The following is an 18,049-nucleotide window of genomic DNA, read 5'->3' as shown; positions in this document are numbered from 1 at the left end:
CCACTTGCCAGTAATAGCCTTTTTTAATTAAAAAAAATTTTTTTTTAGAATGAAAAACGAGTTAATTTTTCTGTTATCTGCTCATCGTCTTTTTACTCACCTTAAGTGTAATGTAGAGTACGTAAGAGGCACATATACAAGCTTCGTGCCAGTATGTGTTACCCGGTTTTCAATATTTAATGTATGTTTGATTTTCTGCTAGATTGAGAAGCATGGCAGTGGTGACTCGTTTGACGGCGATGCAAGAAAAGAAGCTGCAGAATTATTTTGGAGGAAAACAGTTTACCCTTCTCTATAAAGCTAGTGTCCATGAATTCTCTGGATTTAATCTTCTTAAGAGATGCTGTCACCAAGGGCCTACTCTGATGGTGATTTATGGTGGATGCTATGTTTGGGGGGCCTATATAAAAGAGAATTACAAGAAAGATGACACGGTTCCCATTGTCCTTTTTGCCTTTCAAGAGAATGAAATTTCAGAATGTGATGTAGGAGCGTACTCACCATCTACATTTCTTTATGAATGTAGTATAAGATGGAATAATAATTCAGGGTTCCTCCTAGATCTGAGGGAAAAACATGTGACTGTAAACTTAGATGCAGCTAAAAAACTTGGACTGCCTCAAAATCAACCTATTTCCTTTGAGGAATGTGAAGTTTTTCGTTGTGAAGGTAAGTTTAATCAGATAGGCTTACATAGAGTTCTCTCCTGAATGTTTGGAGGGTTTGAAGCCACCCATCTCTTTAAGGAAAGAATGTCCTTATCTCTGGGTTGACCCAGACTGAAACCTGGACAAACCTTGTTTGCTGAGACCCAGCCATGGTCAAAAGTAGACTATACAGAATTTTCTGGAGTGTGTTTGTGTGGTAGATGGGGTAGGGGAGGGGGAGGGAAGGTAGAAGGAGAAGGAAGGGGGAAGAGGCAGCAAACTTAAAGATTGTGAGATTCTTTTAGAATGAAACCAAACCTCAAACTTCTCTTGACTGGTACTAGATCCTGCAATATCCCACTGTATCCATTATATTAACAGACCAAAGTGAATTTACTTATTTCTCTGCTAAAGGACATTGTTTCCAATATTTGCTGTTATCAACAATGCTTTTGTAACGTATTTGTGAATATAATTGCACAAAAATACTCTTTATAGTAACTTCCTGGAAGTGGCTTTGTTGTTTAAGAAAGATTTACATTTGCACTTTGATAGACACATCTCAAAGGCTTTTATACTTTTCCCAAGAGTGTTATAAAAATGCCTATTTCCCTATCTTCTTGCCAATATTTGATATTATGAAACTTTAGAATATTTGCAATTTGATGGTCAAAAGATGGTTTCCCATTTTCTTCTTTGCTTATTCCTGATTATTAGCAAGTTTATGTGTATTGGCCATTTACATTTCATCTCTGAAATAGTTATTTATGTCTATCCATTGAAAAGAAGGGGCCCTAGAAATAATATCCTCTTGAGTATTTGCATGTTCCAAACTAGTTGTCTGTGGTCTTTATACTTGAATGATCATCAGAGTACATAATTCTTTGGGGGATTTGTAATGTTTTCACGTACTGATATTGCTGTGGAAAACCTAGGGCCAGACTTAATTGTTTGTTTTTATTGTTTCCCTTTGAATGATTTGATCTTACTTCCTGGCTGCCTCAAACATCTAAAAAAAATTTGTTGATGTCTGGTCAGTTTACTTGGATATGTCATGATGCTGACAATCCTGGCTCAGTTAAGGAAACTTTATTGCGGTATAACACATAAACAGAGAATGCACAATTGATAAATGTACCAATCGACAAGCTTTTATAAACTAGACACACTAATGTCTCTACTACTTGGATGAAGACATAAGATTATTATCATTTCAAAAAGCTCCTTGCTGATTCTTCCTGGTTATTACCAACCAAAGATAACTATTACTTTGATTCATTGACACTAGTTACTTCTTCTTTTTGAATTCTATCTAAGTAGAATCATATCACAATGTGTACCCTTGTGTGTCTGGCCTCTTACATTCAATATTATGTGTGAGGGACTGAGCTAAACAAGGGAGTGGATTATAAAATCAGACCTCTACAATTCAGATAGCTTACCCAGTATCAGGCTTGACTAATCATTTCATGGATAAGGATAAAAGCAGTCAGAAATCTCGGAGAAGTCAGAAAGGGTACAAGAATATTCTACATGGCTCCTAGGGTCTTTCTTTGCATATTAGACATATGCTTTCTAGATAAAACAATAGTCAGGGTTGTAAAACAACCTGCCTGTTGTTTTTTGAACTTTGTGAGTCATCTTACGTATTGAAGAGTGGTTACATTATGGAACGCTTATATGTTAGTGCTATGGACTGAATGTAGCCCCCAACCAAGACTCATATGTTGAAGCCCTAACCCCCAGTGTGACTATACTTGGAGATGGGACCTCTAAGGAAGTAATTAAGGTTGAATGAGGTCCTAAGAGTGGGGTCTTAATTCAATAGGAAAAGCATTCATATAAGAAGGGCCACCCGAGAGCTTACTCTCTCCCCTTGAATATACAAGAAGAAGTCATAGGAGAACACAGTGAGATGGCGGCCACCTACAAGGCAAGGGAAGAGGCCTCAGGATGAAATCTACCTTGCTGCACAGGGATCTTGGGCTTCTCAGTTTCCAGAACTGTGAGAAATAAATTTTCTGTTGTCCTAGTTTATGGTATTTTGTATGGCAGCCTGAGCAGACTAAGACAATCAGCTTACATAGCATTCCCATGAAGACATGCCTTATAAATCCATAGAATCTGTAGGCCTTCGTGTATTTATGTTTTGGTTCACACATTCATATTGTTTAAAGAATACATATATAAAATTTCTGGGTCATCGGATTGGTGTATGTTCAGCTTCAGTGGATACTGACAAAGCTTTCCACTGTAGTCATACCAATTGCCCTCACCACAGCAGTATATGAGAATTTCTGTCACTTCCAGATTTTTCCCAACACTTTTTGTTACAATATGTAACCATTTTGGCACATGAACTGTGGCATGATATTTTGTGAATCTGGTTTACTTTGATTAGATTAGCAGTAATTTATTTTACTATATTAATTTACTATATTTTATATTTTTATATTAATATATATTATATATAAATATATATTTTATATTAATTTACTATATTAATTACTATATTAATCTATCCTTTTTCAACTTATAAAATTTGCCTTGTATTTTGGTTAATTCCTTCTAATATTTCTAAGGTTTGTTTCTGTAGTCATTTCTGTTTCTCTTTTCGATTTTCAAAACTTTTCTTCTTTCTTGTTATTAACAAAGTATACTTTTATCACAGGGTTGATATGAAGTGTTTATATTCTGGTTATCTTCTCTATATTTACAGTTTTGATTTTGAATTTCCTTTTGGATGTTAAAGTTAAGAGGTGCTTTGTAAAAGTCCAAGAAATGACTTTTCTCTCTGTGTACACTTAACTCTTCTCTTGTTTTATTATAGTCATTGTATGTAGTCTTCACTATTTTTACTTTTGGTCATTTAAAGAGGTTTTCATTCCGTGTGTGTAGCCATATTTTTAAAAGTTTTGCACAGTGTTTTTTTGTAGTGTAGAGAATTGCCAGCGTCACTACACCTGATCCTTTCAGGGTTTTTTTTTTTTTTTTTTTTTTAAGATTTTATCATTTATTTATTTTAGAGAGAGAGAGGCTGAGTGAGTGAGGGAAGGAGAGGAAGAATCCACGGCAGGTGCTATGCGGAGCATGGAGCCCAACGTGGGGCATGGAGCCCAACGTGGGGCATGAAGCCCAACGTGGGGCATGGATCCTGACCCAGGCTCGATCCCACTACTGGGAGATCATGACTTGAGCGGAAACCCAGTCAGTCACTGAACCCATTAAGCCATCCAGACACCCTGCAGCTGATCCGTCCAGTCTTAAATCTATCACCAAAGAGCATCTCTTCACAGGAAGTAAAATTCTGGGCCCGAGTCTCACTGGTTCACGTAAAGTCCTCAGCTCTCCCCGAACCACTCACTGTGCTCTGATTGGGTGAGGGATGCGTCCTGCACTCTCTTTGGAGCCACAAAGAAAATCAATTGGACTGGAAGTTCCAGGAACTCCAGTTGTAGATAGTAGGTTTTAGAGAAGATTTGGTGTCTGTGGTTTTTTTTTTTTGTTTGTATCTCTGTACATTATCCCTTCCAGGCCTTTTGGATTATGGAGAGGAACTATTTTAAAGTATTCCCAGTCTTTCCTTGGCCTGTCCCCCTGCCTTTATGCCTTGCTTTTCTGATTCAGAAAGGACCCCAGTTCTCATTTCCCATGTTGGGGCAAGCCACATCCTACTGCTAAGTAGTTGGGTGAGAAGAGATCTGTGGGCAATCTAGTCTTACAGTGCCCACCTTGCCTCTAGCACTAGATTCTTCAAAAGAGATGTTAAGGAGATTTGCAGAATTTTCTCCACTTGCTTTCATTGTACTGTGCTGCTGTCATGGAAAAGCTATTTCTGTATTTTACCCTAGTGAATGCATTGACATTCAGTTAGACCATCATTCAACAACTTGTGCTTTTCATTTTTCTTTATTTCCCTAGATTTATTGAATGAAAGAATCATGAAAGGGATTACTAAGTAAGTCAATGTCAATTAAAATAATGTTTTTATTGTAAATATTATATATTGTATATTATAAAATAAGTCAATTAAAATAATGTTCTGTTATTCTGTTTATTACCGTAGACTTATTTTTTATAGGTTCTGTTAACTTGGTAACACAGATTATAACATAACTTTTGGATCATCAAGAATAAACTATAATTATATTTATAATCATAAAACTACTTGATAATACCAATGTTAAAACAGAAAGAATGCCGGGTAAAGGGAAAGCACTCCTAATGTTTTTATATACTTGAAGGAAAATAATTATTTGGCTGCATGTCTACATTTTTGCTTAGACTTCTTGAAGTTACATTTTCAACTACTTTAGAGAATTGCATTGGAAAGGGTGGCTGGTAGGTAGAGGATACTTAAATGAACTTCAATGTTCATGTTAGAAATTATCTGCTTACATAAACTTCAAAAGTCACACGTTATGTTGTGCTTTTTGAAATTTATTTTTGATAAGCTATCTTCATAACACAGTTCATATTTATTATTAGGCTTATATGAACTGGTTGCTTAAATCTGAAAGGTTTTGTATCTGATTGGCTTTAGTTGTAAGTGTTATTTTTGCTTTTTTCTTCTTTTATGGTAGGATTTGAAGTAGGATAGTTGCTTGTCCTTTCAACAGGAAAGCAAGTTGCTAATCAAAAAGAAATAATAATATATAAGGAAAGAAAAGGAATTCTAGGAAAATTTATGGTAAGTTCTTGTGATGTACTCTCTGTTGTTATAATTATCTGTCTGAACAGACTCCATGAGAGATTATTGTGTGACACGAGAACCTACAGTCCATATGGAGGCCTCGTTCAACAAATACGGATTCTACTCCTGGGTCCCACTGGGGCTGGGAAGTCTAGCTTCTTCAACTCAGTAAAGTCTGTTTTCCGAGGCCACGTAACACACCAGGCTCTGGTGGGCTCTGATACAACTGGGGTATCTGGCAAGGTATGTCCATTCAAAGTCACTCAGCCTTTGCTTCTTTGTTCAAGTTAAGTAGTTTTGAAAATTCTTTTTTTTTAAATTTTTTATTTTTTAAATTTCTTTTTAGTGTACCAGGATTCATTGTTTATGCACCACAATCCAGTGCTCCAGGCAATACGTGCCCTCCATAGTACCCACCACCAGGCTGACCCAGCTTCCCACCCCCTCCCCCTTCAAAACCCTCAGATTGTTTTTCAGAGTCCATAGTCTCTCATGGTTCATCTCCCCCTCCAATTCTCTCAACTCCCTTCTCCTCTCCATCTCCCCATGTCCTCCATGCTATTTCTTATGCTCCACAAATAAGTGAAACCATAGGATAATTGACTCTCTCTGCTTGACTTATTTCACTCAGCATAATCTCCTCCAGTCCTGTCCATGTTGATACAAAAGTTGGGTATTCATCCTTTCTGATGGAGGCATAATACTCTATAGTTTATATGGACCACATCTTCCTTATCCATTCGTCCGTTGAAGGGCATCTTGGTTCTTTCCACAGTTTGGTGACCGTGGCCATTGCTGCTATGAACATTGGGGTACAGATGGCCCTTCTTTTCACTACATCTGTATCTTTGGGGTAAATACCCAGTAGTGCAATTGCAGGGTCATAGGGAAGCTCTATTTTTAATTTCTTAAGGAATCTCCACACTGTCTTCTAAAATGGCTGCACCAATTTGCATTCCTACCAACAGTGTAAGAGGGTTCCCCTTTCTCCACATCCTCTCCAACACATGTTGTTTACTGTCTTGTTAATTTTGGCCATTCTAACTTGTGTAAGGTGGTATCTCAATGTGGTTTTGATTTGAATCTCCCTGATGGCTTATGATGATGAACATTTTTTCATGTGTCTGTTAGCCATTTGTGTGTCTTCTTTGGAGAAGTATCTGTTCATCTCTTCTGCCCATTTTTTGATGTGGTCATCTGTTTTGTGTGTGTTGAGTTTGAAGAGTTCTTTATAGATCTTGGATATTACTCCTTTGTCTGTATTGTCATTTGCAAATATCTTCTCCCATTCCATGGGTTACCTCTTTGTTTCGTTGACTGTTTCCTTTGCTGTGCAGAAGGTTTTGATCTTGATGAAGTCCCAGAAGTTCATTTTTGCTTTTGTTTCCTTGGCCTTTGGAGACATATCTTGAAAGAAGTTGCTGTGGCTGATATCGAAGAGGTTACTGCCTATGTTCTCCTCTAGGATTCTGATGGATTCCTGTCTCACGTTGAGGTCTTTTATCCATTTCGAGTTTATCTTTTTGTATGGTGTAAGAGAATGGTTGAGTTTCATTCTTCTACATGTAGCTGTCCAATTTTCCCAGTACCATTGTATATTCTTTTTTTCCATTGTATATTCTTTCCTGCTTTGTCGAAGATTATTTGACTTCATTCCATGTAGACTTTATCTCCATTGGCAATAAACAAAATGTACTCTTAAAATTGCTTTTTTTCTCCTCTGTAGTACAGGACATATTCCATTAAGGAACAGAGATCTGGCAATGCCCTGCCGTTTATTCTGTGTGACTCAATGGGGCTGGGTGAGAAGGATGAAGGACTGTGCATGGATGACATAGTCTGCATCTTAAAAGGCCACATTTCGGACAGATACCAGGTATGATTGGGCTAATCACTGAGAAATTATAACTGATATTTAAAATGTTTGTTTTTGCTTGCTATTGATGACAGCAGATCTAATCTAATTTAATGCATTACCATTCACTTTCTTGAACTATATTTGTTCAAGGTCATTTGTTTTTTTTGATATCTTATATTAGAAAGAATTAAAACATCCAAGAGACTCTTCTGTCATAGCTGTTATAACAACTCTGAATCTTGTTGTATGTTCAATTGCCTTTGGCTGTGTGAGACAGAAATCCAAATACATCGATTTATTCACATAGGAAATTTTTCTTATGTAACAGGAAGTCTGAAGGGTAGGCAACTTTTAATCAGTGTGGACACTCTCTGAGGTTATCAATTTCAGGGGTCCATCTCACTTTCTCTTATGAGACCCTCAGTATGGGGTGCTTTGTGTTCCCCCAAAATTCACATGCTAAAGCCCTAACCCCAGGGTCATGGTATTAGGAGGTGGGGCCTTTGAGAGGTGATTAGATCATGAGGGTAAATCCTTCATGAATGGGATTAGTGTCCTTACAAGAAGAGCTAGAAAGAGAGATTATCTTTCTCTCTGCCACAGAAGACACAACAAGAAGGTAGCTATCTACAAACCAGGAAAGAGGGCTCTTATCAGAGGCCAAATCTGCTAGCACCTTGATCTTGGACTTTCTAGCCCCCAAACTGTGAGAAGTAATTTTTGTTTTTCATGGCACCAAATATGGTACATTTGTTATAGCAGCCCAAGCTGACTAAGACGTGTGGCTTTCATCCTTAATGCTCTCCAGATGTTCACACTGAGGCCTGTCTGTGTTCTAGACAGGAGAAGAGGGAATTAAAGAGAAAACTACTTTAGTCTGTCATTTTTTTTTTTCTTTTAAGGATTTTTATTTATTTATTTGACAGAGAGAGATCACAAGTAGGCAGAGAGAGAGAGAGAGAAGCAGGCTCTCTGCTGAGCAGAAAGCCCGATGTGGGACTCGATCCCAGGACCCTGAGATCATGACCTGAGCTGAAGGCAGCGGCTTAACCCACTGAGCCACCCAGGCGCCCATAGTCTGTCATTTTTTAAAGACTTTCTAGTCCTTTGTATAGACATTTAGATTTTGAATTAATCATTACTTTATCTTGTTCCAAATGAACAGTCAGTTGTGCCAGCATCTTTCCTTGAATGTCTTTGCATCTTTTCCCTACCAAACATAGGGATTGGTTTGCTCTGTTGATGTATTTACCAATTCCTTTATGATATTCTTTTTATTACCACATCGTTTAATTGTTGTAACTACCATAGCAATCAACTGTGTCTTGATACCTCACTGGACAAGTCATATTCATTACTTATTTCTTGCATTTGCTTTTCTGCACTATTTTCACAATATACTTTCTAAGTGAGCCTGTTTGTGTTTGATTTGTTGTTGCTTTGATTAAAATTACATTAAAACTTTATATCAAAATTTGATTTACATCTTTACATATCCAGTGTTCTTATCCAGAAACACAAAATGTTTTATTTTTCTACTCATGCAAGGGCTTTTCATTCTTTAGTACAATTGACTTGTAGAGGGAAAGTTTGTTTTTCAATATTCATTTTTTTAAAAAAACAACTTTATTATAGGGGATTTTAAAGGATGCAAAAGTAGACAAACAATTTAATGAATTCTCATTTACTCAGCTTCATCAGTTTTTGACTCATGGCTCATCACCTGTGTCTATTCACTTTCTCCTCCCCTGTATTTCTTAGAATCAAATTTAATACATCTTAACATTTAATCCATAGATCATAGCAAGTACGCCAATACTCTGATGACAAACATCAAACCTACCCTTCCTAGTCAACTAACATTTACCCAAACCACATACAGTTAGGTTTGGTATACTGAAATAGAGTCTAAATTCAACTTTACGAAATAGGGCGTAGTCAAAGAATCTATTTCCTTTCTCTGGCCCTTCAAATACATTTCTTCCTTTTTCTTATAAATAACCATATAAGGGACACCTGGGTGTCTCAGTGGGTTAAAGCCTCTGCCTTTGGCTCAGGTCATGATCCCAGGGTCCTGGGATCGAGCCCCACATTGGGCTCTCTGCTCAGCAGCAGGAAGCCTTCTTCCCTCTCTCTCTCTCTGTCTGCCTCTCTGCCTACTTGTGATCTCTGTCTGTCAAATAAATAAAATCTTTAAAAAAATACAAAAATTTATGGTATACTTTCCTTTTTTGCAATATAAGAAAATACAGGTCTCTGGTTCTCCTCTTTTTAGAGAAGTCATGAACTACTCTATGTTATTGGTACATTAGAATCCTGCCACTACACGTGGTAGTCCTGAAGTTAATAGACTTGTGCTTGCATCATTTTGTATTTTTACTGCCATACCTGTGACAGATTCCCAGCAAAAGGATTGCTAGTTCAAGAGTAAATGCATCTCATTTTGAACCACTTTCAGCCTTTGCATTCTGTGTGGTGAAACCACATTTCTTTCTGAAGGCTCTCACCTCCATCTTGCCCACATTGGTTCTATCTAGAATGCTTTTGGCCATGTGCTCCTTCCTTTTATCAGACCAACTTCCCCTACTTTTCAGCTCCCAGATTACGTGTCCCCTTCTTCGGAAACTTTACGTGACTGAGGGAATGGGCTGCTGGCTACTTGCATAGACTGTCTTCTCTACCGGATTGTTAGCCTCATAATATCAGAGACTTGCACACTGCCTGATATATAATATGTGCTCATGAATATTCATGGCATTAAAATGTTGCGTTATGTTTACCTTGCAGTTTAATTCCACAAAACCAATCACACCGGGTCATAGTAACTATATTGACAACCCATTGCTGAAGGACAGAATCCATTGTGTGGCACTTGTGTTCGACATCAACTCTATTGAATATCTCTCTCGTGACATGATGGCAAAGATCAAAAAAATTCGAAGGGAGTTGATAAAGTGTGGTGAGTCTTGGGGCACCTGGGTGGCTCAGTGGGTTAAAGCCTCTGCCTTCGGCTCAGGTCATGATCCCAGAGTCCTGGGATCGAGCCCCACATCGGGCTTTCTGCTCTGCAGGGAGCCTGCTTCCTCCTCTCTCTCTGCCTGCCTTTCTGCTTAGTTGTGATTTCTCTCTGTCAAATAAATAAAAAAAAAAAAAAAAAAAAGAAAAAAGTGTGGTGAGTCTTGTTCCACTCTGCTGTTGAGGGCAGTTAATTATTATAGGGTAGTTTTAGAACAGGGTGAAAAATCTGAGAAATTGCATATGTGAATCTTCTGTGGCCCTTCAGTGTGGTTCAAACAAATCAAGCACTCGATAGCTATATGACTTCGTGCCATGACCTAAATTCTCTATGTCTCAATTTCCTAACCTAGAAAATTAGTATAAGGATAGCACCTATCTCAGAGATTTATTATAAGGGTTAAACAAATCAATATATTTGAAGAATTTAACACAGTCTTCACTACCTGTTACCACTGTATCCTAACATAGATTCATTTACCAAAAGTTCTAGATTTCTTCTTGGGCCTTAAATGATTAGAAGTGGAAAACAGTATATCAGTAAGAAAACAGGCAGGGAAGTAAGCTGTTAGGTAGGGCGGGGTAGCATAAAGGCTTAGGGGAAGGTAGACAGGATCGGGGAATTAAGGTGCCCCATACTGGCTTTTCTTGGCTTTATTACCCATTCTGTCGGGAAAAGAGCCAGTTTGTCACAGCTTTGATTAAGTTAGAAGCATGGAATGGCTTACTTGCTCAGTGTAATTTGAAACCTTGCCAGTGAGGTGTGCAGGGAGGTGCTTGTAGCATTGCCATAGAAGAACAATGTCCTTGTGATGCTTTTACACATGCTATTGGCTTCTGGAGGATTCTCCCCCATCTTGCTTGTGAGATCTCTTTTCTCTAGTCTCCATAAAAACAACCGTTTGGATGGGATAGGAGACCAATTAACAGTATTGTATCACTAGTTACCTCTTTAGTTATCTCTTCCAAAAGGTGGTTTCATCGGAAGCCACATTTCTTACCATGGAAAGCAATGAAGGGAATTTCCTATGATACTATTGAGTACTTGAGCCGTGCATTTTTAAGGGATGGTGGGCCTTCCCAAGTCTCTGAACTTGCTCCACAGATAGCCTGTTGCATAATTGATCCCTGGTTAACTGAAACATACTGATGCTGTCTTTAACGATCAAAGTGACAAGTATCTGTTTGGCCTAGGTGTGGCACATGTGGTTTTGCTCACTCATGTGGATAGCATGGACCTGATTAGCAGAGGTGACCTTGGAGACATATACAAATGTATGCTTGTGAAGCCTAAGGTAATGAGTGATGTTCCTCTTTGCAGACACATTTTCTGGGATATGTCACTATAATCACATGATATTGCTATGAATAAAAATAAAAATGGACACCTATTGAACTTAAGAATTAAAATAATTTCTTGGGTAATTCAGACTTACGTCTCAAATTTAAAAATTAAATATATATTCATCTTTACATGGACACAGATCATTCCGTTCATTCTAATTTAACCCAAATAGGTTCAATTCAACAAATATTTATTGATTGCCTTTCGTAATTGAGTTAGTGTGATAGTGGCTAACCAGATACACAGATAATTAAAACGATTTCTCTGCACTCAAAAGGTAATAATTTTATCAGTGGAGGTGAGGGGGGGGTGGGGGAGAGGGATAGGAAAAAATTGACAGAGTATGAGTATGATAAATCTTATGAAGGGATTCAAAATAAAATCGAAAGTTTAGAGGAGGAAAATATTGTGTGAAAGGAAATGGAGAAGATTTCATTCCTGGAGTGTCACTGGAAAATAGGTTTCAAAGAGGAGGAGGATTTTGGGAGGTGAAGAGACAAAAGGGGGGAAAAAATCAGGCTGAGTATAGCCTAAGTCAATACAGTAGTGTAGGAAGAGGCAGTGTGAGTGGGAAGCATGGAGTCATTCAGTTTAGTGGAGGGCCGAATCCTTGTAGGGGGAGATAAAGAAGTTATATTTGCATGAGGTGACCTTACTTAATTGGGCACATTATGGGGAATTATAGCGATTTTTTTCTCTTAAGTTTTGTTTAAATTCCAGTGAGTTAACATATGGTATAATATTAGTTTCCAATGTACAATGTAGTGATTCAGCATTTCCATGCATCACCCAGTGCTCATCACAGCACATGCCCTCCTTAATCCCCATCACGTATTTAGCTGTCCCCCCCACTCCCTGTAACCTTCAGTTTGTTCTCTCTATTCTTGAGTCTGTTTCTTAGTTTGTCTCTCTCTCTCTCTTTTTTTACCCTTTGCTCATTTGTTTTGTTTCTTAAATTCCACATATGAGTGAAATTATATGGTGTTTTTCTTTCTCTCACTTATTTCACTTAGCATAATACTCTCTAGTTCCATCTATATTGTTGCAAATGGCGAGATTTTTCATATATATATATATATATACATATATATATATCACATCTTCTTTATCCATTTATCAGTCAATGGAAACTTGGGCTCTTTCCATAATTTGGCTATTGTAGATAATGCAGCTATAAAAAGTAGTGATATAACCAAACTGAAGCATCACAAAAATTAATCTGCCATCTACATGTAGAATGAATTGGAGTCAAAAGGAACCGGATTTGGGAATACCGGTTGGGAACATGTAATGCTATCTAGTGTTTGTTGAGCACTAAATATGTGATACATTTTCTTATTCAATATTTACAACAGCTCTGTGAGATGAGTACTGTCATTACCACATTTTATAGATGAGGAAACAAACACACAGAGAGTAAAGCATTTGCCAGTGTTTTTGACCGTGACGAGAAATAACAGAGCCCTGTTTTGAACCCAAGTGGTGTCATTCCCCAGATAAATTTGTCTAAGCAAGAATTAAAATAGCATACTAAGCTAATCTAGTAAAATTGACTAATCATGAGAATAACTTTGAATAAGAAACAGGGAAATTGCAGACTCTAGCATAAAGCGTTAAAAATGCTTCAGTTTCAAAGTAATCTGCATGGAACTATTAGTTACCTTTCATTTCTAACTCATATGAAATCTATGATATGTATTCTCGATGAAAGTTGGTAGTGACACCAGAGACTGACTTGTGAAGCTCTTTAAGAAAGTGTTTATGGGACCAGATTTCTATCTTTATTTTCCCCAACAGGAATACTTCTGCTAAGCGCCTGCGTTTTGTTGCTGCTTTCATGGTATATATTGACCTAAAATAGTCTTGGTCACTGTTTCTCTATTGCAGTTAGAGACCGTCCACAGAGAACTTGGATTTGCTCTTTCTGACATCTTGGTGGTTAGTAATTACACCTCAGAGTGGGAGCTGGACTCTGTAAAGGACGTTCTGATCCTCTCTGCGCTGAGACAGATGCTGTGGGCTGCAGATGACTTCTTGGAGGATTTGCCTCCTGAGCAAACAGGTAGATATTTGGTGGAATTGACACTTGAAGGTGTCAGCTGAATGGCTACTCCTGCTTGGATCTATTGGGTACATGGAAGTTCACTGTGTCACTGTAGGTCACCGTCTCGTGAGGAGTCCTACCCTGTAGCTCACTGACTGGGTGTGTTTTCTGCTCCCTCACAGTTCCTGATTTCCCCACCCTTAGGGTACATCCTAGGGATTTGCTCTACTTCTCTTTCCTCCCATGTCTAAAGATAGAATCTTTGAAATGATATAGTTCTGTCATTTCTACTGTGTGAACACTCCAAGTTGTATCCTTGCCCTCTTCTCTCAAAATGTGTTTTTTTTCTTGGGACCCAGAAATGGATTGGATCAGTGTTGTTCCTGCTCAGATATGATCTTTGCTTACTTGCCCCTTTCTTGGGACCTATGTTTTTGCCTTTTTAACTTGACTTTTTTGATGTGTCTCCCGCCTCAGAGTTCCTCTTAATGCCATGTAGTCAGTGCTAGGTAGACATATGTGACTTTCATACTTATGGCCTCAGATTTTAGCATTACATGTATTCTCTCTCAGATTCTCTCAAGAACACATGCTGCACGGTTTCAGTCAAAGATCAGACAGAGGGGCACCTGGGTGGCTCAGTGGGTTAAAGCCTCTGCCTTTGGCTATGGTCATGATCCCAGGGTCCTGGGATCGAGCCCCACATCGGGCTCTCTGCTCGGCAGGGAGCCTGCTTCCCTCTCTCTCTCTGCCTGCCTCTCTGCCTACTTGTGATCTCTGTCTGTCAAATAAATAAACAAAATCTTTTTAAAAAATCAGACAGAAGTTTCAATTTATACTCAAATCTTATTTTGGTTTATGAGAAATAAAATTAGAATATCATATCCTCTTTATTCTCTCTCCCTTGCAAGCTGCTAAAAAACTCTCATGCCACTACTGACTCTACCATCTTGGTTTCTTCATGTCTTCTCTTCTTCATGGAGCATGCACTCCCAAAGTCAGGGCTGGTTGGCTTAGATCCCCCCCAGTAGCCCAATGTTCTTCCTCCTCCTGGTTGCTTTTCCCTAAATAATCCAGCAAGAATATTTTGTTTCTCTTTTCTCAGAGGTCAAAGAAGAGAAATCACCAAGTGTGTAAAAGAAGGAAAAAATATGTGAACCCTTCACATCCTGATAATTTTTATCTCATCATAGAAGATTGAAAATTGAAAAATAAGAAAACACAGGAAAAAGAGAAGTAGCTGAAACAGAAGGGGAATGTTTTATTTATGTCTGGGTTGAAGATACATATGCAAAATCATAATGCCTGCAAAGAACTAGAAACAGTGGGCTTTACAGCCATTAATGGTGGGAAAAGGGAACATAATTTCTTTTGGATTTATGTTCTGTATCTGTAAAAAATCAAAGTTTCTTCTTACAAAGTCTGAATTTAACTTAAGTGTGGGTGTGTGGTTTTGGAAAAGTTTATTTTGTCAGCATCATTTGGTCTTCACCCACATCATCTTAATTTTGCCTTCTTATTTTATTTCCAAATTATTTGATCTTCTCTTTGGGTCTCCAGTTAATGGTGTACTTTTTAAACTAAGGCCATTTTTTGGTTTGCTTAATATCTGAAACCCTCTTTTAGGATGTGACAATATTGGTAAGAGTTTGAGGGGATTAAAGCTGACAAGAACTATAGTTTGATTTTTCTGTCAATTATGACTATTTTAGTTACAAGTGATAAAACTCAACCTGAATTACATGATGAAAAAATAATCAAACCATATAAAAGGCTGGGGTTGAACTGAACTGCCTCAGAAATGATAGAATCTAGAAATTCAAAAGCTATTCTCTTTCTCTCTCACACAAATGTGCATGTGTGTGCACGCACCCCCCCACACACACACGCACACACCCTCTCTGGTTCCTTCTTTGTGTCTCTTGCTGTCGTTCTCTCGGGCTAGCATTCTTGATAAATCTTAAACCATCTGAATCCAAGCTGACATTCATTCAGTCTTATGACCCAAAAAGGAAGAGGGCTTTTCTTTTCCAGTTTCATGGTGAAATAATCCAAAAAAGGACTGCAGTTGATTTAGTTCAAATCATATGCCTACTGTCCAAGAACAATCACTTTCTCTGCAGAAGGGAGAGAAATATGATCATCCCATCTTAAGTAATACTTGCCCAAGAAGAGTGATTTGTTATTAGAAGGAGGGATTTAATCATAGACATGACCACTGTGGATTAACTGAGCTGGAGAGGCACCTTAATATGTATCTTGTGAATTCGGGAAGTTTTCTATTTAGTTTCTCACTTAGAATATAAGAATAGATATATTCTTTATAAAAACATAAAGTCTTATTAATAAGTCTAAAAATCATTAACTTTAAAAAGCTTTTTATTAAAGTAGTATATACACATAAAAAGTATACAGTTCATAATCATATGGCTCAATACATTTTGATAGACTCAAGCCATGAAACTAGAACTCAGGTAAGAAACAGAACATTCTAGAAGTTCCCTTTAAGCCCCAGTCTAGCTACATAGGATATTCACTATTCAGACTTCTAATTGCATAGATTAGTCTTTTTCTTTTTTATCCCCAACATAGCATTATGCACTATTTACTCTTTTGGGTCTAACTTCTTTGATTCGTATTACTGTACATAGGTAAAGATAATTTGTTCTCATCTATCCTATTATTGTCACGTTAATGAGAAGTTCTAATACTTTCCTTGTAGGTCAACAATACATATCTGTTGCATTAAAATTTTTTCTAATTAAAGCTATATAAAAATAAGCCATTTGATTTTGGGTCTTTCCAATTTTGTATAATAATAAAGAGTCCATAGTGGGAACATACTGTATTTCAATTTGTAAATGTAGCTTGAAAATGAGAAGTAGCATCATGAAGGAGTTGACATGATCGTAAAATTTACAGAGCAGTGTACAGTGTCAAACACAGCCAAGATGTTCTTGATAAATGAAGGGGGAAAACAGGTATAAAGAGACATATTAAGAAATGTAAATTTAACTGTGGTGGGTTAATGAATTAATGGAACAGAATGGAGAGTCCAGAAACAGACTCGAACATGTCTGGACATTTGTTCTATGATAGGGGTAGATGAATGGAGAAACAACAGACAATTCATAAATGGTCTAGTCAATTGGCCACCCATATGGGGAAAAATAAAAGTGAATTCCTCACATCATATGCAAAAGCCTACTTTAGGTGGACTAAGCACCTAAATGCTAAAAGGATTTTGGAAGATAAAATAGAAGTGTACTTTTATAACTTGGGGGTAAGGAAATATTTCTTAAGTCATATTTCTTAAACAAGATACAAAAAGCTTAATCTCAAAAGAGATTGAAAATTCAACTATATTGAAATCAGTAACTTTTTTAATTTTAATTTTAATTTTTTAAAATCAGTAATTTTTATATTCAACAAATCCCATCAAGATAGTAAAAAGATACAGCAATATGTGGGAGAAATATAACTAGCGAAGAACTCGTAAAAGGACGTACAAAGAAATCCTACAGGTCTAGAAGAAAACTAAAATATAAAAGAAAATGAACCAAAGACTTGAAAAGGGAGCTCTAAAGAAAAAGGAAATTCAAATATCCAGTACATAAGAAACATGTTCTACATAATTAGTAATAGAAAAAGATCCAAACTAATGCAGCCATCAAAAGAAATGAAATCTTGCCATTTGCGACGACGTGGATGGAACTAGAGAGTATCATGCTTAGTGAAGTAAGTCAATCGGAGAAAGACAACTATCATATGATCTCCCTGATATGAGGACATGGAGATGCAACATGGGGGGTTAGGGGGACAGGAGAAGAATAAATGAAACAAGATGGGATTGGGAGGGAGACAAACCATAAATGACTCTTAATCTCACAAAACAAACGGGGTTGCTGGGGGGAGGTGGGGTTGGGAGAGGGGGAGGGGGTTATGGGCATTGGGTAGGGTATGTGCTATCGTGAGTGCTGTGAAGTGTGTAAACCTGGGGATTCACAGACCTGTACCCCTGGGGATAAAAATACATTATATGTTTATAAAAAAAAAAATTGGAAGGGGAGGCGAACCATAAGAGACTATGGACTCTGAAAAATAACCAGAGGGTTTTGAAGGGTCAGGGGTGGGAGGTTGGGGGAACAGGTGGTGGGTAATAGGGAGGGCACGTATTGCATGGAGCACTGGGTTTTGTGCAAAAACAATGAATACTGTTACGCTGAAAAAAATAAATAAAAAAAAAAAAAGAAAAAGATCCGAACTAAAATAATTTGGTTCTTTTTTACATTTATTGAGATTTAATTGACATATAAAGTACATATATTTAAAGTGTAACATTGAGTGAGTTTTGACATATGAATGTACCTTAAAATAGTCTTGACAGTCAAGATAACAAATATTTCTATTCCCCCCTGCAAAAAAAAAAAAAAAAAAATTACAGAGT

At 37.4% G+C, this 18,049-nt stretch overlaps 1 protein-coding gene across 1 annotated transcript; it reads left to right on the top strand.

The window, feature by feature from the left end:
* Positions 1-212: 212 nt before the first annotated feature.
* Positions 213-16,383, top strand: LOC123943311 (interferon-induced protein 44-like). Its single transcript, XM_046007359.1, has 8 exons — positions 213-669; positions 4,569-4,605; positions 5,388-5,583; positions 7,067-7,216; positions 9,986-10,157; positions 11,408-11,508; positions 13,446-13,620; positions 14,708-16,383. Exons 1-8 carry the CDS (start codon positions 213-215, stop codon positions 14,737-14,739), a joined length of 1,320 nt encoding a protein of 439 aa, XP_045863315.1. The 3' UTR covers positions 14,740-16,383.
* Positions 16,384-18,049: the final 1,666 nt, after the last annotated feature.

This window comes from Meles meles, chromosome 1 (assembly GCF_922984935.1).
Source record: "Meles meles chromosome 1, mMelMel3.1 paternal haplotype, whole genome shotgun sequence".
Lineage (NCBI taxonomy): Eukaryota > Metazoa > Chordata > Mammalia > Carnivora > Mustelidae > Meles > Meles meles.
Note: the sequence above shows the minus strand (reverse complement) of the source record. Positions and strands in the feature narration are given on the sequence as shown.